We start from the raw sequence: 27,535 nt of genomic DNA, 5'->3' as shown, positions 1-27,535 counted from the left end.
ACATTATTTCCTAAGCCATTTATTAGTTTGTAAGGAGGAACTTGTTTTTTTCTCTTCCAATTATTTGTTCATTTTATATCAGCAAATATTTCATGGATTTCTATTTTATTCAGTGTATTACATGAATAGTTGGCATACTTTCTCTGCAAGGGGCCACACAGAAATAGTTTAGGCTTAGGGAGCCTTATGGTGTCTGTTGCAAGTAGTCAGCTCTGCCAGCGTATAACAAAAACAACCATAGACAGTGTGTAAATGAATAGATACGGTTTGTTTCAAACAAATTGAAATTTTTAAGTTTTAACGGATTTAGCCCAGAGAGTATACCCTGGGTTGTATCATTATTTATTCGATGTTAAAGTTGTCTCAGATTTGGCTAGTAGGAGACTGTCACCTTAGTTTTGGGGTCTTTATGACAGATGTCCATAATTTTTCAGTCCTGGCTCTTTCCCACAAGAGAGCCAGAGTTTTTGGTTCATGTTATACTTATCTCAGTCCTGGAATCAGACATTTCTCCAAGGAGCCCTGGTTTGGTTGGTGGATATGGTTTCAGAAGCCAAGATTTGGGTGTTAGTGTGCTTATTTTGCTTATTGCTCTTTGAGTGTTACCGCTTCTAGGCATTCTTCATGGATGTAGGAAACACAAGTTTATACATAGATACCTTCAATTCTGATTTAAAACCACTTGATTCAGTGTAGTCTCAAACTTATTATATTTATAGCTTTCTTCCTTCAATATTGAAAAATTTGGCTTACATTATCTTTAATATATTTATACATTTGCTCATTCTACTTTATGAAACAGTGTTCCGACACATGCACCATCACCTTCTCAGCTTTGACGTTGCCAGTCAGCTCTGACCATCTCTTCACCTCTAACTCTAGATGGTCCTTGTCACCTCCTTAGCCCTAATTGTTTCTTTGCCGCTGACCCCACTCCTGGCTCTTGTTGTCTCCTCGCCATGACCGTGAAGGTCCTGCCAGACTTACTTGCCTCCTTGGCCCTGCCAAACTCTGGTGTCTCCTTGAGCTCTGTTGGTTTCTCCTATCCCAGGGCCCTTAACCTGGCTGGCTCTGACTGCCTCAAGGAGACAGGAGGGAAGAAACCAAATAAATATATTGTGAAGAAAACTGACAAGAAAGTGGAGAGAATTTGTTTTTCTTTATAGTTTGATTTATTCTTTTTAATGCATCTTTTTGTTATTTTTAATCCATCTGAAATTAATTTTGATATTTAGTAAAATGTGAGGTTCTGACTTGAAACGTAGCTTTCTAAATAACTTTTTTTTAATACCATTTTGAACTAAAATGCTTTCTTTTAACAATAGTCAATTTGTACTATGCTAGCTTTTCGTAGTACTTACTAATTCATATGTAGGCTCTGACTTGAGAGCTAGGATCTTTTTGCTTTGACTCTTATTTAAAACTTTTGTCCTTTAAATTATTATTATATCAGGTTCACTATAAAAATTCATTTTAACAGATATCATGGCAACAGATATCATTAGCAAATGGAATCATACAAAGGCCTATTAAAAAAAAAACAACTTACTGTTCTCTCAAGGAGCCAGTATTACCAGTCTTGTATGTTCTTCTACCCTCTTTTTCTCTGCTCATACAGACACAGTTTTACACGTGTCTACGTGTAGGTCCTTCAGATGAGGCGTGTTTCATAATTTTTGTATTTTTGAATATGTCATAAATGCAAATATGTTAATACGTGATAAACCTTTCATAGGTCTCACTGAGCTTAAGAAATAGAACATTACCATAAACCTGTATGTCCCTGTCCTTGGTCATATCTTCTTCCCATTCCTAGCCATAGAGATAACCCCATCCTCAATTTTATGTTTTATGTTTTTTGTTTTAGGTTTTTTATGCCTTTTCCTTGCTTGAGGGCTTATTATTTTTTTACTTGTGCTTTACCATTTTGCTATTTATGTATGGATTCCTAACCTATTGATTGTTTAGCTTCTGTATTTTATATAAATGGTACATTTGTGATTTGTTACATCACTCAATTTTATATTTGTAAGATACATCTTTTTTTGTAAAATATGGATCCGTATCATGTATATGCTTAAAACCCACACATATGTATGTATTTTTTCCAACACGCCCTTTACATTGTACAATATCTGACAATAGTAATTATAGCTAACATTTACTGAGTGCTTATGATTAAAATGGACCAGGGACTATTCTGATCCCTTTACATATGTTGATCTATTTAACCATTACAAAATATCCTATGACATAACCACGATTTTTATTCTTATCCTTACAGTAGAAAAAGAAACAACTGACACTTTCAGACAGTATAAAACTTTTCTAATTTCATTAAATGGAAGTAAGGGTATTATTACTAAGATAATGGCTGTCTCTACTGGGTTGGGATGGAGGATGTGATCAAGATGTAGCTTAGAGCTGAGGACTGGCGTGGGGTGAGGACGTCAGTGCACTGGAGCGAGCTGCTGTGCAGCCGGTTGTTAAATATTCAGGGATTTTACAACCTCGTTTTTAAACTATTAGTAGATTGATCTTGAATTCAGTCATGATGGGAGCACTTACACAGCAAAAATCAGAAATCTGCAATTATTTAATCTGATTTAAGTCAGGACCTCACCCCTCCACTCTTGTGTAGTTCCTTTACCTGCACACCGGTTGTTACTGGCTTTCTTTGCCAGTTTGCTGTCAGTGTTCAGTATCTGGATCTACAAAGTGATTATACAGGTATTAATTCTGAACTCTTAATTAAGGTGTATGTTTACATCTTCTATATATGTGCTATATTTCACCATGAAAAAGAGTTGAAAAATTAATACTAAATATTGGTAAGGAAGGAAAGGGTAGCTTGTATCCTGTTGCCAGCAGTGGGGCAAAAAATGTAGAGGGCAGTCTGGGAAATGAGAAAGAGATTTCCTTCTCAAGAGTAGATGGAATGGATTATTTGATAATAATTTGCATGTAAATATTTATTGAGTGAATAAGATGTTATAAATTATACATAAAGTGATTTTTATTTTAAAACTTATGAAGAAGCTATGTAAATCCTCATTGCTTCAAGAAAGCTTTATGGTTCTAGCTACATACTTAAAGGTATAATTTAATTATTACATTATATGTATGACATATCATTGAATGTTCTCATTTATTGGTAATTAGATATTTGCAATTAATTACTTTGAAATTTAGATGTTATGATGAAATTAACGTATACTGTAACTGTTCATATTCATTTATTCACTCATAAGCATTTATTGAGTGTCCACCATAATATGTATTTAGTATATTTAAGTCACATAGGAAAAAAAGCTGCAAAACAAACATTAGCATGTCACTTTTCTGTGCTTTATCATATAATGTGTGGGGTGAAATGGAGATGGTCTTTAAATGAAGACTGGTTTAATTGAAGATGAAAGAAATGTTAGGAAAACTTGGATTTGGGGGAAGACGGAACCTATTAATAAAAGTAGGAAAAAAATATTTAATGTAAACACTTGATGATTATGCACTTATGAATGGATGATATTATAATTATTTAAAAAGTAATTCTTTCCTCCAAATCTCAAGTTTGGCGAATAATTTGAAATTGCCAAAATCTGAAAATAAATGCTTGGATCCTCTGATATAATTGAAATTATATAGCATTAATATTAACGAGTATTATAATAAATACAACTATTAAAGAATTCCATAGTGTTCCAACATAATTGCATTATGTTTGTTAAATATCGTGAGGTTTTTTTTTTTCCTTTTGTTTTTGTTTTTGTTTTCTGTTTTATTCTAGATGGTCCCCGGCCATCACAAAAAGAAATTATATCTCTACGGGCATTTATGCTACTTTTTCTGAAACAGCTCATACTAAAGGTAAAATAATTTTACATAATTTAGAATTTCAATATATTAAGTGTAAAAGAATTTTTGGCATAGTTTAAAATCAATATTGTAAAATTAGCAGTAGCTATCTTTAACTTATGAATAGCTTTTAACACTCTAAAGTAAATCTTACTGTTAACTTTTGTGAAACTTCACCTTTTGTTAATCCTTTTTTGAGATCCTCCATTCTAAGAGATATATCTGAAATGGAGAAGGAACATATGCATTAGAAATGAGCATAAAGTTTTTATTCCAGAAAACAGTCTGTATACCTGTTTGAGAAGTCTTACATTATATCTTTTATCACAGTAGGATTTTTAAAAGATTAAGATAAAGAGAAATGAAAAACAAAGGTAATATATGCACAATTGATATTATAAAGTTTTGCAGTAATTTGCATCATTTTAAGAAAAGAATAAATTCTTAGAAAATAGTAATATGAATACAGTTTAGATGATCACAATATACCAACTCTTGATAGTGGTGGTCAATCAAATCAGCAACTTCAAAAGACTAGATACAGCATTCCAAATATTTACTTATTTAACTCGAAATAATATAGTCTATGAATTATGAAGTATTTAAACATTTTAATGAAAACATCACTACTTTTAAATTGTTCACATTTTTTAAATGATCGTTTTGATGCCTGTCTTTAAAGTTTTAATTTTAGACTTAAAATTAAGTAATACACATTTTTTTAAAAATTAGGACCGAGGGGTCAAGGAAGATGAACTTCAGAGTATATTAAATTACCTACTTACCATGCATGAGGTAGGACATGGTCTGGGTCTTTGTCTTAATTATTTTATTCAAAGCAGTAGAATAAAATATTAACTATAGAAATATTGGTGATCCCTATGCAGGATGAAAATATTCATGATGTGTTACAGTTGCTAGTGGCTTTAATGTCAGAACATCCAGCCTCAATGATCCCAGCGTTTGATCAAAGAAATGGAATAAGGTATGATTATAATATTAGTATTATTAATAGACTTGAATTGAGTACAGTTTTGCTTCCTAGAATAACCCCTACTCTAGGAACTTTTGAATAAATACAGCAAAATCTCATATACAAGAAGGGGATAAGTGGAGAAACTAGTATTGATCTTCTAATACTCAAGAAAACTGGTGAAATATATCAAGAATGGGTCTTGGGTCTCAAAAAGAGTAATTAAATTGTTGCTGTAGTAAAGACTTTTCAAGTAGTGGGAAGAACAAATACATATGTATATATTTTTCAGGAAGACAAAAGAGCATAGTATATTTCAGCAAAAGAGAGCACTAGAAAATTATATGAGTTTAGTCTCAAGAAATATATAGTGAACAGATTTGGAAGGTCCACATAATAGAAAGTTCAGATTTTATATTTTGTTGGTGACGAAATAAAATATTTTGAAAGGGGAACTGATTTGCTTAGAGTTCCATTTTGTTTTGATTTACAGTCAGCAGTGTGGAAAATGAACTGGAGAGGGATAAAACTGATGTAGCAAAAAGAGTAGAGAGATTATTTTATTCATCAGTATTGGGGATGATGGGTTAGGGCAGTGGCAATACAATTGGAACAAAAGGACAAAATTAAAAGAGATGAAGACTAACTTTAGTCAGAATGACTGTAAGTAATTATGTAGATAAGTGAAAAATAGTTCCTTGATTAGTATTCTTATGAACTTAACCTATACCCCAGGCCCTTAGGGATTCTCCTTTTTTATTTTTGTAAAGTCTTAATTATTAGAATGAAGAGGAAATGTAAGTTATGCCATATGCAACTCAGTGCGCTTCCACAGGTTATAAAAAGAATTTTGAAATAATATACCTGCCAAGGTATTTTATTAGCACATCTTTTATTTGGCCATTTATATCAGCAAGTGACCGTTTTCTAGATCAGAGAAAACAGTCATGTCGTTTCTATGTGGCTGTCCTATTTGTGATATCAATAATACTTTTGAGTTTACAATGGAGTTGCTAATCTGTTTGAAGAAGATTACACGTTTAATTATTAACAACTACAAATATTTTCTTACTATGAGGTTGAATTATATAAAATTGCTGATACTTAACTGTTTACTAAATAAATAATGGCAGTTTCATATGTTCCAACTTAATAATATAATACAGTTATACTTCTCTTCTTAAATTATATTTAGATTGAACAATTAGTATCCTTGACCTTAGATCCTAGTATCTGCTTTATTTATTATATTAATTGATTAATGAATTAATTGAAATATCCTCCTCATCCCTGTGGATGATACCAACCTTAGATTGGTTAATATGAAATGCAGACATAGGATTTTTCATTACTTTGACATGGTAAAAATATGATCATACAAAGGAGAGTGGTTAGGTCTTTAGGGGAGTGAAATAGTAATTTAAATGTATAGTGTGAATGGAATGATTAGGCACAATGAATACCAAGACCTGGTTGCTCATGATTGACACCTGCTAAACGTGTCATATTGTCACCAATGTGTTCAAAACAATGACAGAGATGGAAGAATTTCTACTTCACTTTTTCCACTTGAAAAAAATGTGGTGACTGTAGGCTTTGTTAAAAATATGGAAAAAGTAGGCTTATTCTATAGGACATTTAATGGTCTGTATCCTAGAAAGTAGGTACGTAAGGATAACAGTTACATATAAAATATTTTCTGGGGAAACTTCTGATTAATTATAATTTATACACACTAAGAAATGAATACAAAGAATGAATTTAATTTAAGTTTGGTGATATTTTAACTGACTTTAAGGAAGACCGTGTGAAATATGAAATACAACATTGAACTGAGTAGCTAAAAATGTGGTATTTTTATATCTGAAATTCTTTAAAGAAAAGAACAAATAAGTACTTATCTCAATATAGACAATATTCTGACTTAATATAGTAAGCTCAAACAGATGAATTAGGATTCACCTAATTATCGTATTATATTGCAAGTACATTCATTAACTGATTTGTCAGTAAATTTCCTATTCATATTGTATTGCAAATCCACTGTTTGTTTCTTGTTTTGTAAGGAACACTTACTTATCTAGTTGTGAAGAAAATCCTATGTAATGTAGATGAATGATGGCCCTCGATGTTTCCATGTTTCACTTGTCAATCATAATTTCTGTTAGTCCTGGGTGGATCTTATGCCTTTGTTATACCTAAATTTGAAGTTATTTCTAGAAAATGGGAATTCTGTGGGAGTTTCTTGTTCCATGTCTGAAGCTAGTCACATTTTTAGGCTGTGAGCTTCTACTTCTGTTCTCAAGATTATTTTTTCTGTTGAAAGTTCTTTCTCACGATTTCCTGAATAGTTCTTTTCCTGACATGTATAACTTTCCTAGTCTCATACTTGTTCTTTTTTTTTTCATTACTGATCTTTGTCTTTAAACATTCTAAAAGTCAATTTCAGTGTAAATACGTATTTATTTAGGAACTTGAGGCTTTTGAAAAATTTCATCTTCTAAAGGAAATAGTTACCTCTAGAGTTTACCTAGTCTGTTCTTCAATTGAGTAACACACAAGCAAGAGGCAATATCAACAATATATTATTTTCTTTTTTAATAGTATAAGCCATTATTAAACATAAAACAGATGTCACTAGCTTTAAGTTATTTGTTTCCCTTTGTTAATGTTACTGAAATAATATAAAAATTGTACTGTATCTTCTAATACCAACTTTTTTGTTTGGCCTAGATTACTTCATTTTAAAAATATAAAATGACATTTTATTTTTCAAAAAGAATTTAATACAGTAAAGCATATCCCAATTTTATAGGCCCCACCACCACCTTCAAAGAACTTTCTTAAATTGTAGAATGAGTTTTAAAAGAATTATTACCCACTACTACCTTATAGAAAAAATACTTCTATGTTTTGAAGAAAACAAAAGACAAACATTTTTAGATATTTATAAATGTAATAATGAATATAGCCTTATTCTTATATAGTATATGAAGTGCCTCTATAGGTTAGGTTAGGTTAGGTGAGGTTTTGTGTTGCTAGCAGAGACTTTTTTGCTCCAAGTAACAGAAAAATTCTCAAACCGATTAAAGTAAAAACAGAATAATGCGTTTGTTATAGAAATCTCATTAGGATAAGAACAAGGAATTGGAAAGCTAGAAGGAAACAACTTTGCTTTCTCTGCTACTTCCTGTATGGTTGCTTTGTTCTTCCTTTTGTGTATAGACTCATCTATGTGAACAAAACAAGACTGCATTATCCTTTCTATTTTAAATACTTTTTTTATTCAGGAGCCCCCAAAGTGCTAGATATTGTTTCTCAGATCTCATTCCAAATGCTCAGAAAAGAGAAATAATTGGGCAACTATCTATCCATGATCCAATAAACAAGAAAAAAAGGTCATTATGTAGAAATGTCAGAGGCAGTTCTAATAGAAGGGGAAATGTGGCTTAACTAATCATGTATCTTAAAATAGAAAAAATGTCTTTTCAACATGCCTGGAAGGCAGTGCTTATAAGCAACGAATCACATTGAATGTTTGAGTATTTATTGGAAGACCAAGTTTATAGAAAAATTTGTAAAATATGATAATTTTTAATTTTTCCAAAGAATTTTAAATCCTGAGAGGTACTTTATATTTTTTATATTTATGGTTTGTTTGTAAAGTATATAGTGCTTCTATTTTTAATATTTGTAGGTGCTTAAAAGGTCGTTTATTTCTGTATTTTTTAGAGTAATCTACAAATTATTGGCCTCTAAAAGTGAAAGTATTTGGGTTCAAGCTCTGAAGGTTCTGGGATACTTTCTGAAGCATTTAGGTCACAAGTAAGTTGATGTTTTTCATAATGAATTGTGAAAATATCTATTTAAATTGTATTTTTAGTAGTTTCGTATCTAATATAACATGAAATTTGACTTGAATAATCTTACAGTGGAAAAGAATAGCTTCCTATGATAAAAATTGTGAAAGTGTTTTATGAAAGCATGTTTATTAATAGTAGATTATAGAACAAATTCACAATTTAAGTAATATAGTTTATTTCTATTTGCTGAAGAAAATACTGTTCATCTTAAAGATGTAATAACGTATTTCATCAAATCAAATAAATCACATGGATATGATTTCAGTGAAAACTTTCGTGACACAGGGAATACAGTGTATATGAGAGCTGCTCTTTTGCTGGCATATTAAGTCATTATTATTTGTATTTTTTTCTAACATTGAGGCCTATGGATTATTTTTGTTATTTGAAGATCCTAGAATATTTCTTTTTTCCCCAAAGTCTAGAATTTAGATACTGTCACTTGCTGATATAATGAGTATTTTTCATATTATGTTGTCCAGTGCAAAATTATTCTTTATAAAATCCATTTTCTATACAAATGAGCCCAACAGGGTATCATTTAACTATTGCTAGATATGCAGCTCCTCTCAGAACCTCACTGTTGTCATTTCATTTTGGTATTTAAATTTTCAGAGAGTTTATTGATAACACTGATGAAAACTACACACGATCTAGGTAAAACGTCTCAAACATGCTAAATAGTCTGGAAGAGTAGATATTATTTTTATTTTGGTACCAAATTGATAGTCAAGTAAGTGAAAATAGACATATTATAAATATAGGGAATAGTTCACCAAAACCAGGATTGTAGGAAGGAGTTATACATATTTGAGGAACTGTAAATGTGTATTAGTTGATTGAATACTGAGACTGAGAAGCATGTGTACTTTTAATATTAAGAGAAAAGGACTGCTCATTTAACTTTGGTTAAGTAAGAGAAATTGACTAGGAGACATTAAAGGATTCTAGCCCTAGATGCAACCTCTTAAAAATTGTTAAGAAGACACATTGAAAAATATAGAAATGTGGAAAACTTAAGCAAAACTAACCAACAGAGGGGCACCTGGGTGGGTTAGTTGGTTAAGCCTTGACTCTTGGTTTTGGCTCAGGTCATGATCCCACAGTTTGTGGGATCGAGCCCCACATCGGGCTTTGTGCTGACAGCATGGAGCCTCCTTTGAATTCTCTTCTCTCTCCTTTCCCTCTCTCTCTGCCCCTTGCCAGCTTATGCTCTCTCTCTCTCTCTCTCTGAATCTCTCTCTCTCAGAATAAATGAAAAACATTAACAAATCTTAAAAAAAAAATAAAAAAACTAACCAGCAGATAAGAACACTCACTGGAAAAATATTGCTATAGAATACATAATAATTGCAATTATTAAATTGGTAAATAATTGCAATTATTAAATTAGCAAATTAGAAATTTACCATAAGTTTAAAAAGTAAGATATGAATTGCTGCTGAGGAAGGAGTACTACTAAGCAGAATTTCATAAAGTTAGAAGACATGGTAGGATAACACAGAAGTGTTGGATCATAGACTAACAGAACTTTGGAGGAAAGTTTCTATTTTATTTTTATTGAAGAAAAAAACTTCCATACAAATAAAAACGAAATCAGAAGAAACTCAAAGGAAGATGAACTATGTGGTTGGCATAGTAAGATACACAGAAGATAAAAATGAAAACAAGGCAAATAATATGAGAAATTTAAGAAATATAATAAGAGTTTAGAAAAATTAGAGAGAAAATGATTGCTATAGAAAGTAGGGAAGTTCCAGTAGTGGCCTAAATTGAATTTCCAACTAAGAAAAGCAGAACAGTGGAACTAAACAAATATTTAAAGCTATAATTCAGTGAAGTCCTAATATAAGATTTTAGCATCCATTTTAAAAGATCATTCTGAGTACCAGGGAGAATTTTCCTAGAATGGTCAGCACAAAAGTATACCATTGGTCTTAAATATTAGTCTTAAATCACCTATTTTAAGAAAAATTCAATTGATCACAATAATAAAAACCCAGATCTATGTGCAAGAAACATACAAAAATAAAGTGATTTAGAAAGGCGGAAAATTAAAGGATAACTAAAGGTTATACCACCTGCATACAAGTGAGGAAAACAGGAATCATCTTAATATTGGACAAATTAGAAGTCAAGCCTAAAAGCAATAAATAACATAAAGAAGGATACATAATGTTACAGGGTGAAACTTTCATAAAAAAGAAATTATGGGATAAATAATACAATTACTAAAACAAAGTTTAATTCACCTATCTTGGTTCATAAAAAAATCCAGGGGGAAAGTAATCTAAATAGTAAGGTAAATCTGATTAATATAGTTTGAAATCTGTACCATGTTAACATGGAACATTTATAAAAATTTGACATCAAAGTAGTATACATCAAAGAAGAATTCTAAAACATAAAGACAAAGCAGACAATATTCTTTTAATAAAACACAGTAAAATTAGAAAATAGGAACAAAGTCAGAAACCAAAGTTTCTTCTACCTAGAAATTTAAAGTTTATTAAACAATTTTTGTGTCAATGAGAAAATACAAACAGCAGAATTTTTTCAATATTTTATTAAAATTATTTTATTTATTTTATTTTATTTTATTTTATTTTATTTTATTTTATTTTATTTTATTTTATTTTATTTTATTTTATTTTTTTATCATGAGTGTACTCTTTAATCCCCATCCCCTATTTCTCCCATCTCCCCACATACCCTCTGGTAACCATCTGCTTATTCTCTATAGTTAAGAGTCTGTTTCTTGGTTTGTCTCTCTCTCTTTTTTTTCCTTTGCTTGTTTGTTTTGTTTCTTAAATTCCACATATGAGTGAGGTCAGATAGTATTTGTCTTTCTCTTAGCATTTTGCTTAGCATTATTTTGCTTAGCATTATACTCTCTAGCCCTATTTATATTGTTGCAAATGGCAAGATTTCATTCTTTTTTATGATAATATCGACAATATTATTCACAATATTATCACAATAATATTCCACTGTGTTTCTATACCACATCTTCTTTATCCATTCATCTGTCAATGGACTGGGCTGTTTCTATAGATTGGCTATTATAAATAATGTTGCAATAACCATAGGGGTGCATATATCCGTTTGAATTATGTTTTTGTATTTTGGGGGTAAATACCCAGTAGCGCAATTCCTAGATCATTGGGTAGTTCTATTTTTAATTTTTTGAGGAACCTCTATGCTGTTTTCCATAGTGGCTACACCAATTTGCATTCCCATCAGCAGTGCAAGAGGGTTCCTTTTTCTCCATATTCTCACCAACCCTAATGAGGTGATATTTCATTGTAGTTTTGATTTACATTTCCCTGATAATGGGTGGTATTGAGTATCTTTTCATGTGTTTGTTGGACATCTATATGTCTTCTTTGGAGAAATGTCTGTTCATGTTGTCTGCCCATTTTTAATTGGATTATTTGTTTCTTGGTATTGACGTATGTCAGTATTTATATATTTTGGATACTAATCCTTTTTCAGATGTGTCATTTGCAAATATCTTCTCCCAGTCTGTAGGCTACCTTTTAGTTTTATTGGCTGTTTCCCTTGCTCTGCAGAAACATTTTAGTTTGACGTGATCCCAGTAGTTTATGTTGGCTTGCCTCAAGAAACATATCTAGAAAAATGTTGCTATGGCTGATGGTGAAAGATTACTGCCTATGCTCTCTTGTAGGAATTTTATGGTTTCACATTTAGATCTTTAATCAGTTTTCATTTGTTTTTGTGTATGGGGAGAGATATTGGTCTGGTTTCATTCTTTTGCAGGTGGCTGTCCAGTTTTCCACACACCATTTGTTGAAAAGACTGTCAGTTTCCCATTGAATATTCAGTCCTTTGTTGAAGATTACAAAATCATTGTGCAGAAATCTGTTGTATCCCTATACACTCATAATGAAGTAGCAGAAAGTGAAATTGAGAAAACAGTTCCTTTTACAACTGAACTAAAAACAATAAAATGTTTAGGAATAAACCTAACTTAAGAGGTGAAAGATCCATATTCTGAAAACTGTCAGGGGTGCGTGGGTGGCTCAGTTGGTTAAGCGTCCGACTTCAGCTCAGGTCATGATCTCGCAGTTTGTGGGTTCGTGCCCCATGTCAGGCTCTGTGCTGTCAGCTCAGAACCTGGAGCCTGCTTCAGATTCTGTGTCTCCCTCTCCCTCTCCGCCTGTCTTCCACTCATGGTCTGTCTCTCTCTGTCTCTCAAAAATATGTAAATGTTAAAAAAAATTGAAAATTATAAAACACCGATGAAAGAAATTTAAGAATACACAAAGAAATAAGACATTCCATGCTTATGAATTGGGAGAACATATAATGTTAAAATGTCTGTATGATCCAATGCAACTTACAAATTTAATGCAATCCCTATCAAAATACCAATAGCATTTTGCACAGAACTAGGACAGACAATCCTAAAATTTGTATGGAAAACAGTCTTGAAAAAGAAAAATAAAACTGGAGGTATTGTAATTCCAGATTTCAAGTTATATTACAAAGTGGTAGTAATTAGTGGTGCCTGGGTGGCTCAGTCAGTTAAACATCCAACTCTTGATTTTGGCTCAGGTCATGATCTCATGGGATCAAGCCCCGCATTGGGCTTTGTGCTGATAACGCAGAACCTGCTTGAGATTCTCTCCCTCCCTCTCTCTTAGCCCCCTCTCCACTTGTGCATGCATGTGCGTGCTCTCTCTCTCTCTCTCTCTCTCTCTCTCTCTCTTTCAATAAATAAATAAAAGGGGTGGCTTAGTCGAGCATCCGACTTCGGCTTGGGTCATGATCTTGCGGTTCATAAGTTTGAGCCCCACATCGGGCTTGCTGCTGTCAGCACGGAGCCTGTTTTGGATCCTCTGTCCCCTTCTCTATCTGCTCCTTCCCTGCTTGCACTCTCTCTCTCAAAAATAAAACATTTAAAATAAAATTAAAATAAATAGACATTTAGTAAAAAAAAAATAAAGTGGTAGTAATTAAAACAGTATGGTACTGGCATAAAAAGTAGACACACAGATCAGTGGAATAAAACAAAAAACTCAGAAATAAACCCACAATTATATGGACAAATAGCAGAATTAAAAAAAAAAACTTTCACAAACCTATGAGATACAGCCCAGGAAGTGTTTAGAAGGATATCCGTAGTTATACAGCAATAAAAAGAAAATACAGAGACAAATAATTAAAATGTCTAAGTTAGGAAAAGAATAACCAAATAAATGGAAGAAAGTAATTAATAAATAGACAAGTAGGAATATCATGATTTGGGATACAAAAAGTCATTTAAAAAGCTAGTTTTTTTTAAACTCATGACATAAATGGATGTCCTCATTAAGCAACTTAATAAAGGACAAAAATATGAATGTATAAAATAAATTATAATTTCCATAATTAATATAAAAACTGAAGAAATTAAAATAATTTTACATGATCATTTTGTACAACTTCCCTAGAAACTCGTAAGACAACCTAGTAGAAAAAGGGGGAAAGGATATGCATGAATGGTCAGCTTATAGAGGAGAATATGCATGGCATATAAATATTTAAAAAGAAGGGAGTCCTACTGGTGTAAGGGAAATATATCCTAAAACTAAATTTTTCACATATTAGACATAATTTTTCACATATTAGATTGACAGAATTCTCAAAATTCCACATCCTGTCTTTGTTAGCAAGATTGTTGTGGGGAGCAAGCATTCTCGCACATCAGAACTTAAATTAGTATAGTCCCATTTAGAGTGAAGTGTTAATTTTGATGAATGTCTGTTGAAATTACAAATACATATAGTTTTTAACACAGCAGTTTATCTCTTGTACACATGTGAAATAATGATTCTTCAGAGGTACTCGTTGTGTTGTTTATATTTGTAAGGGTTAAGAGAAATCTTAAATTTCTATTAATAGGGGATTTGCTAAAAAAATGATGGTTTATTCATTAAATGGAATACCATGCAGTTGTAAAACAAAACTGTTAAGTCTCAGTATATTAATATCACAACTAAATTGTTACATGATTAAAAACAAATAGTATAGGTAAGTGTTTGATTTAATTTTGTATAAAAAAGAGGATATAAGTATATAATAGTTCCTATATTACATTAAGAAAATCTAGTAGAATATGTAAGAAACAAGAAATTACAAACAGTGGCTCCTTATGGGGAATTGGTACATGTACATACATATATATATATATATATATATATATATATACACACACACACACATACATATATATATGTATGTGTATATATATATACACACACACATATGTATATATATACACACACATATATATGTGTATGTGCATATATATATGTGCATATATATATACACATACACATATATATATGTGTGTATATATATATACACACATACACACATACATACATACATAAAATTCATTGGCTGTCAAGTTGGACTGCATTGGTTTGGATCCTGGCTTAGCCACACATTTTTTGAATGGTTTTGGAAATATCCTTGAGCCTCAGTTTTTATCCTACATGAGTAAAACTATACTCCTTTCTCACTGAGTTTTAAGGATAAATGATACAGTAGATTTAAAAGAGTTAATCACAGTACATTGCAATATGATGCTTTAAATATTTGGCAAAAAGGTAATAGGTGCAATTTAACCTGTAATTCTGGTAAAAACAGGTCATATCTTAAGTATAATAAGATATTTATCTTAAATATAAAATTTAAACATGAAATACTAGTATCATTTAGATCAGTAGATAAGTATTTCTACTATATTATTACTATTATTGTTCAAGATTTGAAACAAATAAAACACATAATTATTAGGGAGGAGGAAATAATGTTTGTAAAGGCTTTGATTATATACCTCAAAACCTAAGAAAATCGTCTCTAAAACTGTTAAGAAATGAAATGTCACCCAAACTCAGTGTTTTATTTGTGTCTGGCAGTGAATCTGAGTTGGGTCCATGAATGAAGCTAAACTGAAGACTGGTGCATTGGTCCTTTGCAATGCCTAGTTTATAATTTCTGTCAAGTGCCTGGGATATAGGTTGTGAGATAATCCATATACTTTGTCAGCTGAAGTAGAGATAGGTTTGATATCCACCATTAAAATTGAGAAGTCTGTTCCAAATAATATATACACAGCTACTCCTTCCTCCTGAAGATGGAACTCAAATAAATCCTCTCTACTTGAGTGTGAGATGGACTTGCAGGGTTTTTTCCAAAGGATAGTGAAACCTGGCAGTGATTTCCCCTATTGATTAAGGCTGACATCAACAGTTCTGTATCATGTTGATATCATGTATTCCCTGATATGATGTAATGAGAAAGGCACTTCATCTCTGTGGTATTCTTCTAAAAGTAATAATAATAATCCCAGTCTAGTCCAGAGAAAGTATCATATATCCCCAAATTGAGGGATATTCTACAAAATACTTGACCAATACTCTGCAAAACTGTCAAAGGGCATGAGAAACAAGGAACAGGAAAACTGCTGAAGAGCAGAGGAGTTTAAGGAGATATGATGACTAAATGAAAGGTGGTATTCTGGATTGGGTCCTGAACAGAAAAAGGACATTAGGGAAAACGGGTAAAATATTAATAAAAGTCTGTAGTTTAGTTAAAACGTTATACTTATGTTGATTTCTTAGTTTTGACATATGTATCATGATTAGATAAGATATTAACATCTGGGGAAGTTGGGTAAATAATATATGGGTACTGTCTGTACTATCTTTTCAACATTTCTGTAAATCTTAAAAATTTTCAAAATAAAAAGCTATATAAAACTGAAAAACTTAACTTGGGTGTATGGCTCAATAGAAAGCCAAACTGTTCTTTCATGGAAGTGGTCTGATTATAGTTATCCTCAGAACAAATAGATGATCAAAATGCCTAAACGGCTGTACTGTAATACAACTATGATAATTTTAGCTTATAAAAATTGAAAAGCCTATGTTATTGAATGTTCATTGTGGAAATAAAAATTCTCAACCAAGTATATTTGTCTGATGTCTTAACTTCAAACCCTGTAATTTCTGGGTGAATTCTCCAAGTTAATCACACTCTAAATGAATCAGCTTGCTGTGTGTAGTGTTGACTACAGGCCTGAGAGTTATATACTGACAGTTGTTTTAACCTAATGGTTTCTTTTTCAACTAGTTGAAATTATCCAGTTTTTCTGGCAGAACCAATTGTCTGTTAACAAAAAGTAGTGATGTAGGTTCTGGGAGTATGAGAGGCGGAAAGAAGTTTCCTTCCCATATATTTTCAACATCTAACCTATTGGCTTTCTTCAGGCAAATGTTGGTTCCTTTGTGTACCTGGGGTAGCAGCAGAGAAAACAAGACAACTGGTGAGGGGTTTTCTCTCCCATGGGAATGACAGGCAGCTGAAGAATTATGTTAGAAGCCTAAAGAAAAGACTAAAAAGCAGCAAATTTTGAGAGATAATTTTTCCGTCAAAGATATCTGCCTCTTACTTTCTCTCCTTTGCACCCCCCTCCCTCCTGAGAGGTGTTAACATTGGCTTCTATGTAAGTGACCACCGCAAGGCCAAGAAGTATCTGAAATGATGGGTTGAATCTTCCCTGTCCTTGAATTTGTGGGAGTGCAGGAATATTGGGATGCCACAATGCTGGCTCCAGGACTTAACAACAAGCTAGGTTTTATACTACAGATCAGTATACTTAGGCAGTCCTCTACCTTACAGCACCTGCAGGGATCCCATCATGTGAAACCCACAGCAGTGAGATCTGACCTCAATTGTGTAAAAAAGAAAAATAGCAACTCATTAAAGGCTAGTAGCCAGAGACAGGAGATAAAAGAGAGTCATCAAACTACGTACTCAATGAAATAGAATTAGTGGAGGGGGCTATGGTGGAATCTTTGAATTTTATTTTTAAGAAGAGCATTTAAGATTCAAGTAGGGAACCAAAAATGATATTCTGCCTCGTTAGCTCATGATTTGTTTTCCAGTCCATCCAAATTAGTGGACTGTAAGTTCCCAAAGCATGGGTCCAAAAATAGAAAGAGAGAAGATAAAGAATATAGGAGACTAAACATGTGAATAAGAATTCTTATAGGAGAAAAATAGTGGGTAAAACGATACCCTGAAATACTTTGTACTACTAGAAACTTAGAAATTTTGAATAAAATACAACAGAAATCCTTTCAGATGTATAGCTGAGCACACAAAAGTAGTTAAATTGTCATATGCCAAAAATGAAAATCAAACATAATGGGAGAAATAATTCTTAAGAAACAAGGTAATATTAAAACAAACCATGAAGCTTTAAAAAAATCACAGTAACTTCTGGAAATTAAAAGGTAGTAATTAAAATTAACTCCATGGACATGTTAAACAGATGAGATAAAACTTAAGAAAGAATTGGTGAGCTGAAAGATAGCAATGAAGAAATTACCCAGAAGGTAGCATCAAGAGACAAAGATGACAAATAAGAAAGGAGGTTAAGAGATGGAAAAAGAATGAAAGTTTTCATAGAATAAAATACCCAGGAATGAATTTAACCAAGGATACAAAAGATCTACAAACGAAACTAAAACTAAACTAAACTAAAAGTAAAACTAAAACTGAAAACTAAAAATATGCTTGATTAGCATATTCATTATTCTCAAACACACACAAAAATATAAAACTTGTCAGTGGAAGTCATAAAATTGTCCAAAATGTAAATAAATTGTCATAAAGATGACTTGTCACCCACAATTCAATTAAGAAATCACTGATAAAAGTCAAACTAATACAATGGAAATGTACATATTGTAAATAACTCATAACAAGAAATTACTGTACACATTATAAAGTGTTTAGAATCAAAACTGAGAATTTTGTGTATTTACACTTCTGAGAGTTGGCCTAAGTAGTATTGGAGGCAACTGATAGTCATAAATATTTATATTAAAAAAAGAAAGGTGATGGGGCACCTGGGTGGCTCAGTCGGTTGAGCGTCCGACTTCGGCTCAGGTCATGATCTCGCGGCTTGTGAGTTTGAGCCCCGCGTCAGGTTTTGTGCTGACAGCTCGGAGCCTGGAGCCTGCTTCGGATTCTGTGTCCCTCTCTCGCTCTGCCCCTCCCTCGCTCATGCTCTGTCTCTCTCTCAAGGATATAAAACATTTTTTAAAAATTAAAAATAAAGTGTTTTGCCTTTTCCCCCCTAGGTTTTTAATTTTATGCTGAATGTAAGGATAGTTTAACATCAGAATATCCTTTAATATAATCTCCGTATTAACACATTGAAGAATAGCTATGTAATTACGCAAATGGATACAAACAATTTTGGTAAAATTCAGTATCCATTCATCATCCAAATTCCTAGGAAAGCAGGAATAGAAAATGATTTCTTTAACCTGATAAGGCCTGTCTACTTGGAAGTAACCATCGTCCTGTTTAGTAGTAAAATATTAGAAGCATTCCCCTTCAATAGCTACAAGTTAATGTAAGCCTGTTTTCACCAGCCCTATTCAAGATCATATTAAACAGTATACTGACATTCATAGAACAGTCGGCAAATTGTTTTAAGTGTAGAATATATAATGGGCTGGGCTATAAAACATAAAACAAGTTTCAATAAATTTAAAAGAATTGAGATCAAACAACATGTTTTCTTTGACCACAACAAAATTAAGTAAGAAATCAACAGCAGAAAGAGCTTTGGTAAATTGCTTGATAGTAAGAACCCCTAGGTCAAAGAAATCTCAAAGCAAAATAGAAAATAGTTTGATTTGTATAAATCCACAACATACAACATATAACCAGAGCATATAACAACTAACTGAATTCTCATGCATTGCTGATGGGAATGTAAAATGCTCTAGCCATGTTCCAGAAGAGTTTTCTAATTTCTTAAAAAATGTAACTCTTACCACATACCCTGGCATTTCCATGCTTGCGTACCTACTTGGGAGAAATGACGGCATATGTCCACAACCGGACTTGTGCATGGATGTTTTTAATACCATTATCCAGAATAGTTCAAAACTGGAAATAATCCAAAATTCCATTAATTAGTGAATGGATAAACAAAGTATCATATGTCCATACAATGGAATACCAATGCACAATTAAAAGGAAAGAAACTACTGATGCACACTATGACATTAATGAGGCCTAAAAATCATGATGCTAAATGGAAGAGGCCTGGTGGAGAAGAGCACGTGTTACATGTTTTCATTCATATGAAATCTCCAGAATGCAGTTAGTGATTATTATATTGGGCTAGTGATGGGAGTGGGGATTGACTACAAGGCACAAGAGAATTTTTTAGGGTGATGAAAATGTTGGAACTGGAAATTGATGATAATTGCGTGACTCTATAAGGTTTTCAAATAATTACTAAATTATATACTTACATGAATTTTATGTTCATGTTGGTGAGAGAAGCTGCTGGTAAAATGCATTTACACTTTGATGGTACAAGTATGAATGTACATATTTTTGGAGGCAATAAATTGCAGAGAGTCTCATAAAATTAAATATAAATGCTTTTAACACCCATCATTTCAGTTACAAGAATTTATTCTAAGTAAATAGTCATGGATATGTACCCAAAGATTTACCTAAAAGGGCAAAGTTTTGTTCATGGTAGAAAAAAAAGTGGAAATAGCATCAATGTCAACAGTCATCAATGGGTGTAATGTGCTGCATACTTATTATATTTAATGACTGAAAATTCAAGACAGGATAACAGGAAAAAAAGTATAAATTACCTTATACAGAATTAGTTTCATCATATTGATATCATCTATATTTATTTATCACCATATTTATATGCATAGTCATTAATCTAGAAGAACATAAATATACTGTATAATGATTTTCTCTGAGTTATGGAAATTATGGGTTTCTTTTACCTTTGTCTTGTTTCAACATACTGTCTGAGTTTGTTACAAGAAGTATTCTTTGACTATCCAAAAAAAAAAAAAAAGGCTTGTTTATTTTGTGAAGAAGAAAATTGGATTATATTTTCATTGGGATGTTAGTAAGCTAATAAATGTATAATTTGTATGACATTAAAAGGTTACTCTTTTTTTAAAAAAGATTACATTCTTAATCCAAATGGACAGAAATTCTATAAAATTCAAAGGGTAAAGCAAATAGGCACTAAAGCCTGAAGTCTGTTTAGGTCTTAAAGTTAAGTAGGTTCAAAAGTTTAGTTTCTCTAGTCTATGCCCTATTGAAGTCTTTTTGAGCAGACTGCATTGAGTTGGGTCTTTCATTAGGGATTCTGTGGGAAACAAAGTCACGTGGGGATCATGGGGAGTATAGCTCACCCACACTCTGCCTGAGATCATGGATGGCATTTTTGGCTATCTCTTCAGTGCTGTGCAGCAAAAATTATTGATAAACATTGTTTTAAAGCAAACTGCAGGAGGAAGCTGACCCATCTCTTCTCTGGTATATACGGAAGATTCTTCAATTCCCCCACAAAAGGCTAGAATATAGCTGCTCTATAGAAATTTACATTATAGAAGATAATCAGAAGGGCATGAATTTCTTTAGTAGCTGAAATTATACCGGTGCAGGTAAGAGATTATTGTAAATTCCTAATTAGGCTATTCCAGGTAGCCTAATTTGGATAACTTTTTACCAGCTTCATGTATCAGAGAGATATATAAAGGAATACACTTTGGCATTTGTTCTTTCTTGATTAGGGAGCAAATGAAAGTTTAAGTCGTCCTTGCCTTGGGTGTCGCCTGAATTGGAAAATACTTAAAGCCTTCCCCTCTGTAATCCCATAATATCCATTAGTCCTGATTTTTAAAAAATTTTTAATGACCAGTTGACCTTTTTTCAGTCGTGTTTTAAGTGTTTCGCAAACACAGCCACAAGACAAACATGTGCCTAAGCTCTTGGGTTTCAGTTATTTTGCTGTTTCCCTCCCTGGACTGAGGAGAATTAGGTGGGGGGAAACAGCTGCCCTGTGTCTTTTGTTGTACAGTGTGGAGCTTGGAGGCTGATGTTAGAAGAGAGGATTTCCAGGTGAGTGGTACCCAGATAAATGGTTCATTATTTGATTTCTGTAATAATTAAAGTAACAATGGCTGCTGCAGCAGACAGACACAATTTTAGCTGCTTATCAAACTAGTAGTTTCTTATTCATTGAAAATCCAAATGGGTGTTCCACAGTAGGTGGCTTTCTTGCAAGCTGTGATTTAGAGACCTGGGCTGCTGCTTCCATCTTGTCCTCCCTGTCTTCGTCATGTGGCTCCTGTGTTTCTGCCTTGGAGACAGAGCATGGAAGACGTGCATGAGTGCTTTTCTGTGGGCCAGGCCTGAAAATGGTTCATGACTTTCCTGCTCACATTCCACTGGCTAAAACTCAGTTAAATGGTCACACCTGAGTGTAAAAGAGGCTGGAATTGATAGTATAGCTGTGCTCTCGGGAAGAAAGGAATAAGAATTGGTGAATACCCAATTTATATCAGTGTTGCCAGATCTGAATAGGGAACAATAGCAAATCAAGGTAAGAAATGAAATGCCTTGGGTTGAGAGCCAAGAGGATCCAGATCTTGAATTCTAAGACAGTGACACAAGTGAGAGGCTCATAGCAATTCCCTGAGATAGAACTAAATGTTGTAGGAAACCCCGAGTACAGCCTTCTATTCTATTTATGGATTTGGTGTGGGGAGGACAGTTAACTGAGCCAATAGTAAGTAATTAAGAAAGTTTTTTTGTGTGTGTTTCTTTCTCTCTGTCTCTCTGTCTCTCTCTCTCTCTCTCTCTCTCTCTCTCTCTCTCTCTCTCTCTCGGTTTTAAATCCAATGGCAGACCACAAATACAAGCAATAATGAGCTAAGTAAGCATCGGGCTCTTGATTTCTACTCAGGTCTGCTCATGGTTCATGAGTTTGAGCCCTACATCGAGCTCTGTGCTAACAGTGAAGAGCCTGCTCTGGATTCTCTTTCTCCCTGTCTCTGTCCCTCCCTCTCTCTCTCAAAATAAATAAATAAATAAACAAGCATTTATAGACTTTAAATTTAGACAGAAAGGATTTAAAAATTTTGTGGTCTCTGTATTAGTGGAAACTAATAGTTTTAAACTTAATGAAAATAACTCCTAAATAGTTCATTAAAAATTTGAAAATAGTAACTGTCAACATTTATATAATATTTATAATTTGTATATTTCACATTTTATATGAGGAGTGTTTAAATAGTGTTTTTGGAACTTTAGAAGATAGCTGTGTTATAAATGTTATTTTACTGCAGATGGAAGTTAGTAAAAATAATTGTATGATTTTGTATCTGCTTAATAGATTGTACTTTCTAAACCCAAAGTCATGTGATTAGATAATCAAATGTATTTCATAGTGTTTTGTTTTCTTTCCCCCTTTTTCTCCAGGAGAAAAGTGGAAATTATGCATACTCATAGTCTTTTCACTCTTCTTGGAGAAAGGCTGATGTTGCATACAAACACTGTGACTGTCACCACATACAACACACTTTATGAGGTAAAAAAAATGTGATGACGATTTAAAATGTATTTAGTGGAAACCTTCTATGTAATTGGGATCAGTAGTTGGTCAGTTAATCAAAAAGCCAGAAATCATTATTTTCAAAAATGAACACATACTTACATTTTAAAATTTTATTTTAAAACATACCCATGTACATTTATTTGCCCATCTTTTTATATCAGTCCAAGGTGTTTTCTTTTAGTATGGGTTGGCTGATTGACTTTGTGCAGTGTTTCTCATACAAACCACACCTATTATGTATTATATATTAGGTCTTTCCCTCCCTCCGCCTCTGCTAATTCTTTCTATCTCTGTCTCCTTTGAAACTACCAACGTTAACCTAGAGTTGATAGTGAGGTAAATTATAGGTAAAAATTATTTGTGAAAGCAGTATCTGGAAGGAGCAGTACATTTTATCATCTCAATTGACAAATCCTTTTTTCATCATTTCTACCATATAGCCATATAGCTTGAGCTCCGTGTTTTCTATGAAATGCACACACTACCTCCCAAAGCAGCTGTTTTTATTTTTAAGGACCAGTAAAATATGAGTAATAATCCCTGTGTTAACCTTAAAACCTTAATTCTCCTCTCCTACAACTGGTCTTTGGTGGCCCTAGTTCTTTTCTCTAGTACAAGGATTAGCAAACTTACTAACACCTGTCTGTGTGGCTAGGCGCCAAGGCTAGTTTTTCTGTCTTCAAATGGTTGAAAGTAAGCAAAAGAAAAATAAAATATGACATATAAAAATGATACGAAATTAAATGTCAGTGTCCATAAATACTTTTGTTGGAACAACCCCTGTGCTCATTCCTGTACATACTACTGGTGGTTGCTTTTGCGTCACAGCAGCAGAGTTGAGTAGGTGCAACAGAGAATGTTTGTCATGTTCTCGTCACACTTTGCATGCTGCTCTGTTGCACTGCAGATCGCGGCATGTGGTGACTTGACAGTGTTTCACGTATCACAGGTATTTTAAGTCTAGCTTTTTGTTTAATACCAGTGCATAACCGTCATGTCAGAATAAGAAAAGTGGACTTCAGGTCTCACACGTCTAAAATACAGTGGAGTGTGAATTATTTTGTTACAGATTTAGGTGGCAAAGCATTTTATCTGTTACACAAGGACACTATTATACATTGACGCTAATAGATTAAACACTTGTAATAACATCCTTCACTCAGAAAAATAGTAGGCAGAAAATAAAAAATACCATCATAGGGGCGCCTGGGTGGCGCAGTCGGTTAAGCGTCCGACTTCAGCCAGGTCACGATCTCGCGGTCCGTGAGTTCGAGCCCCGCGTCAGGCTCTGGGCTGATGGCTCGGAGCCTGGAGCCTGTTTCCGATTCTGTGTCTCCCTCTCTCTCTGCCCCTCCCCCGTTCATGCTCTGTCTCTCTCTGTCCCAAAAATAAATAAATAAATTAAAAAAATACCATCATTGCAGATTTCTCCACAAGAGTAAAAAAATGAAGTGAGAGATATTGAAGGCAAATGCTAAAATTCTTAATGGATTTGTACTACAATTTTAAATTCATATGGAACAAATTCAGACTCCTCTAATAACTACATTTGTTTCATCTAAGCCACAGTATATCTCAATTCTAGTTTTGGGTGGCCCACAAGTAGAGGATAGTTTTTACATTTTTAAATGACCAGAATAAAAGAAGAATATTTTGTGATGTATAATTTTATGAAATTCAAATTTCATATTTGTAAATAAAGTTTTATTGGAAGGTAGTCACGTTTATTCACTTAGTCTATGAGTGATTTCAAACCATAATGACAAGGTTGAGTTGTGAGAGACCATATGACCCACAAATCCTAAAATAGTTTTCTATCTACCTTTCTGTAAAAATTTTGCTACAAAGATAAAATTCTCTCTCTGCTGTAACAGAGAAATATCTCTCCACTCTTTTGTCGTTTTTATTAAAAAGTACATTTTAATCTGATACCAGAATTAATATGCATTCATTATAGAATTTTGGAAAATACAGAAAACACCAAAAAAAATTTACTTCTGGTGTCTCCATCAGTACTAAATTATATATAAAGTTTTTTGTCAGCTCACATACACATACAGACACACATACAAAAAACTCATGAAATATCATCCTTCCCATAGCTTTGGGTTCTCCTTTTTGCACGTAACACCATACTGCAAATATTTTTATTACAAAATGTTCATCATAGTTGGGAGGGCAAAGTTTTCTGGTAAAGGGCCAGATGATAGATATTTATAGGCTTTGTGGTAGTCTTAGTTTGTCTAGACTGCTGTAACAGAATACCACAGACCAGGTGGCTTATAAACAACGGAAATTTGTATCTCACGGTTTGGGAGGCTGGCAAGTCCCAATATCCAGGCACTGGCGGATTTGGTGTTTGGTGAGGACTCACTTCATGGTTTATAAACCATCTTTTCACTGTGTCCTCCCATGGCAGTAGTGTCAAGGGAGTTCTTAGATTTCTTTTATAAAGGGTCATAGTGTGACCTTCATGAGGGTTCCCAAGCCCTAAACACCTTCTAAAAGGCTCCACACCTCTTAATACCATGACACCGGGGATTGGTTTGCAAGATGAGAATTAGTGGGGTCACAAACATTCAGTCTCTAGCAGCAGGCTTTATGGTGTCTGTGGGACTACTCAGCTCTGCAGTTGTGGCTCAGAAGCAGTTGTAGACACTGTGAGACAAATGGGTGTGCTGGCCAATAAAACTGTATTGTATCTGTTTTATTTTATATCTGTTTACAAAAGCAGATGGTATCCTGGATAGTATTTTGGCCTCAGGTCTGTAACATTACTTTCAGCTGTTTTATTTCATCTTTTTTTTCCGTTTTATCTTATCATCATTAAATTTAAGAGTAAATTAAAAAACTCCTTTGACTACTCTGTTTCTTTCATTTTTAAGCCTAATATTACAACTTTGTGTTATTCATTCATCTAATTACATGATTTGTAAATGCTTATCGTCCAGAACACTGGGTATTACCGTAGTGTTTTTTTTTAGTATTGCTCCAATATTTGACCTACAAAACTGAATAAGCATTAATAATAGAAAAGCCTACCGTATACAAATCATCTTGATTCTGATATTATATTTCCCTAATAATAGTAGCTGTTTTGGAGGGTGTATTTCCTGTGACAGTCACTTTGGTGTAAGTACTTTTCGTACATTATCTCAGAGTCTTACAACAACCCTATGAAACTAGATTTTTTTGTTGTTGTTGCCTTTTTAAACAAACAGAATCACAGGTTAAACAATTTTTTTTCTGTGTCTCACCATTAATAATAAATGGTCATAAGATAGGCAGATTCCATAATGTATGTGCGTAAGGTAAAAAATGTCAGAATCTACCTTTGGTGGACAACATGAAAGTCCTCTGAATCAAAACTGTGCGGGGCGCCTGGGTGGCGCAGTCGGTTAAGCGTCCGACTTCAGCCAGGTCACGATCTCGCGGTCCGTGAGTTCGAGCCCCGCGTCGGGCTCTGGGCTGATGGCTCGGAGCCTGGAGCCTGTTTCCGATTCTGTGTCTCCCTCTCTCTCTGCCCCTCCCCCGTTCATGCTCTGTCTCTCTCTGTCCCAAAAATAAATAAAAAAAAACGTCGAAAAAAAAAATTAAAAAAAAAAAAAAAAAAAACTGTGCTACAATATCATATTCGAGCTCTTTCTATTTGTGTTTCTATCTTGGTTTTTTTGGACTAATCCTTCTCTGGTTGATGATGTCTACACATGTTTTTTAAATCATTTTTTGCCTACATGAATTTCTAACCCTCTGCTTGTTTTAACCAATTAGTGTCAAAAGAGTAGAATGTCTTTGTAGTTAGTGAAACCTCATATTAAAATAAGAATGTAGCATAATAATATGTTGAATTTGAAAAATCATTAGGTACTTAACCTTAAAGTAAGAACATATATGTATTTCTATTAGTTTTCTTGAAAAGTGGCTCAATAGCAAATGCAGCAGTATTTTTGCCTACCATCTATACTCATGTGCACTCTCTTAGTATCCAGATTTTAGTCTCTAATGATATTCTGCACTAAAAAAGCCAAGTTGTTGCTGATTCCGTGTCTTAAGTGGAGAAAGTATGGATAAGTTTAGATCTTCTGATATTGGATATTGGATGTTGCAGATAAAGGAACTAACTTACAAGGTCTCTGACCAATTTGGCTGTAATATATGCTTTTAAAGTAGAATAATAATCATGGTTAATTGGAAAGATGGACTAAGTTAATTATACTCTAAAAAAGGAAAACTTAACATAAGTATACAAAAAGTCAAAAAAGAAAGATGGTTATGATATGATTGGGTTGCACTGCTGATCCCATAAAAAAGTAGAAGGGGTCTTAGCATAAGCTTTAGTACCACTAACAAGCCATATTATGT

General features: G+C 33.2%; 1 protein-coding gene across 9 annotated transcripts in view; it reads left to right on the top strand.

The window, feature by feature from the left end:
• NBEA (neurobeachin) overlaps positions 1 to 27,535 on the top strand; it is a 678,493-nt gene that overhangs the window by 169,736 nt on the left and 481,222 nt on the right. For all 9 annotated transcript variants that reach the window (XM_053900309.1, XM_053900303.1, XM_053900292.1 and 6 more), the window contains 5 exons: positions 3,788 to 3,867; positions 4,588 to 4,650; positions 4,743 to 4,840; positions 8,561 to 8,653; positions 23,038 to 23,146. In XM_053900309.1, the coding sequence (XP_053756284.1) occupies positions 3,788 to 3,867; positions 4,588 to 4,650; positions 4,743 to 4,840; positions 8,561 to 8,653; positions 23,038 to 23,146 (443 nt within the window). The remainder of the gene's footprint in view (positions 1 to 3,787; positions 3,868 to 4,587; positions 4,651 to 4,742; positions 4,841 to 8,560; positions 8,654 to 23,037; positions 23,147 to 27,535) is intronic.

Source organism: Panthera pardus, unplaced genomic scaffold (assembly GCF_024362965.1).
Source record: "Panthera pardus isolate Hobbes unplaced genomic scaffold, ASM2436296v1 HiC_scaffold_1, whole genome shotgun sequence".
Lineage (NCBI taxonomy): Eukaryota > Metazoa > Chordata > Mammalia > Carnivora > Felidae > Panthera > Panthera pardus.
This window is presented reverse-complemented; position numbering and strand designations above follow the sequence as displayed.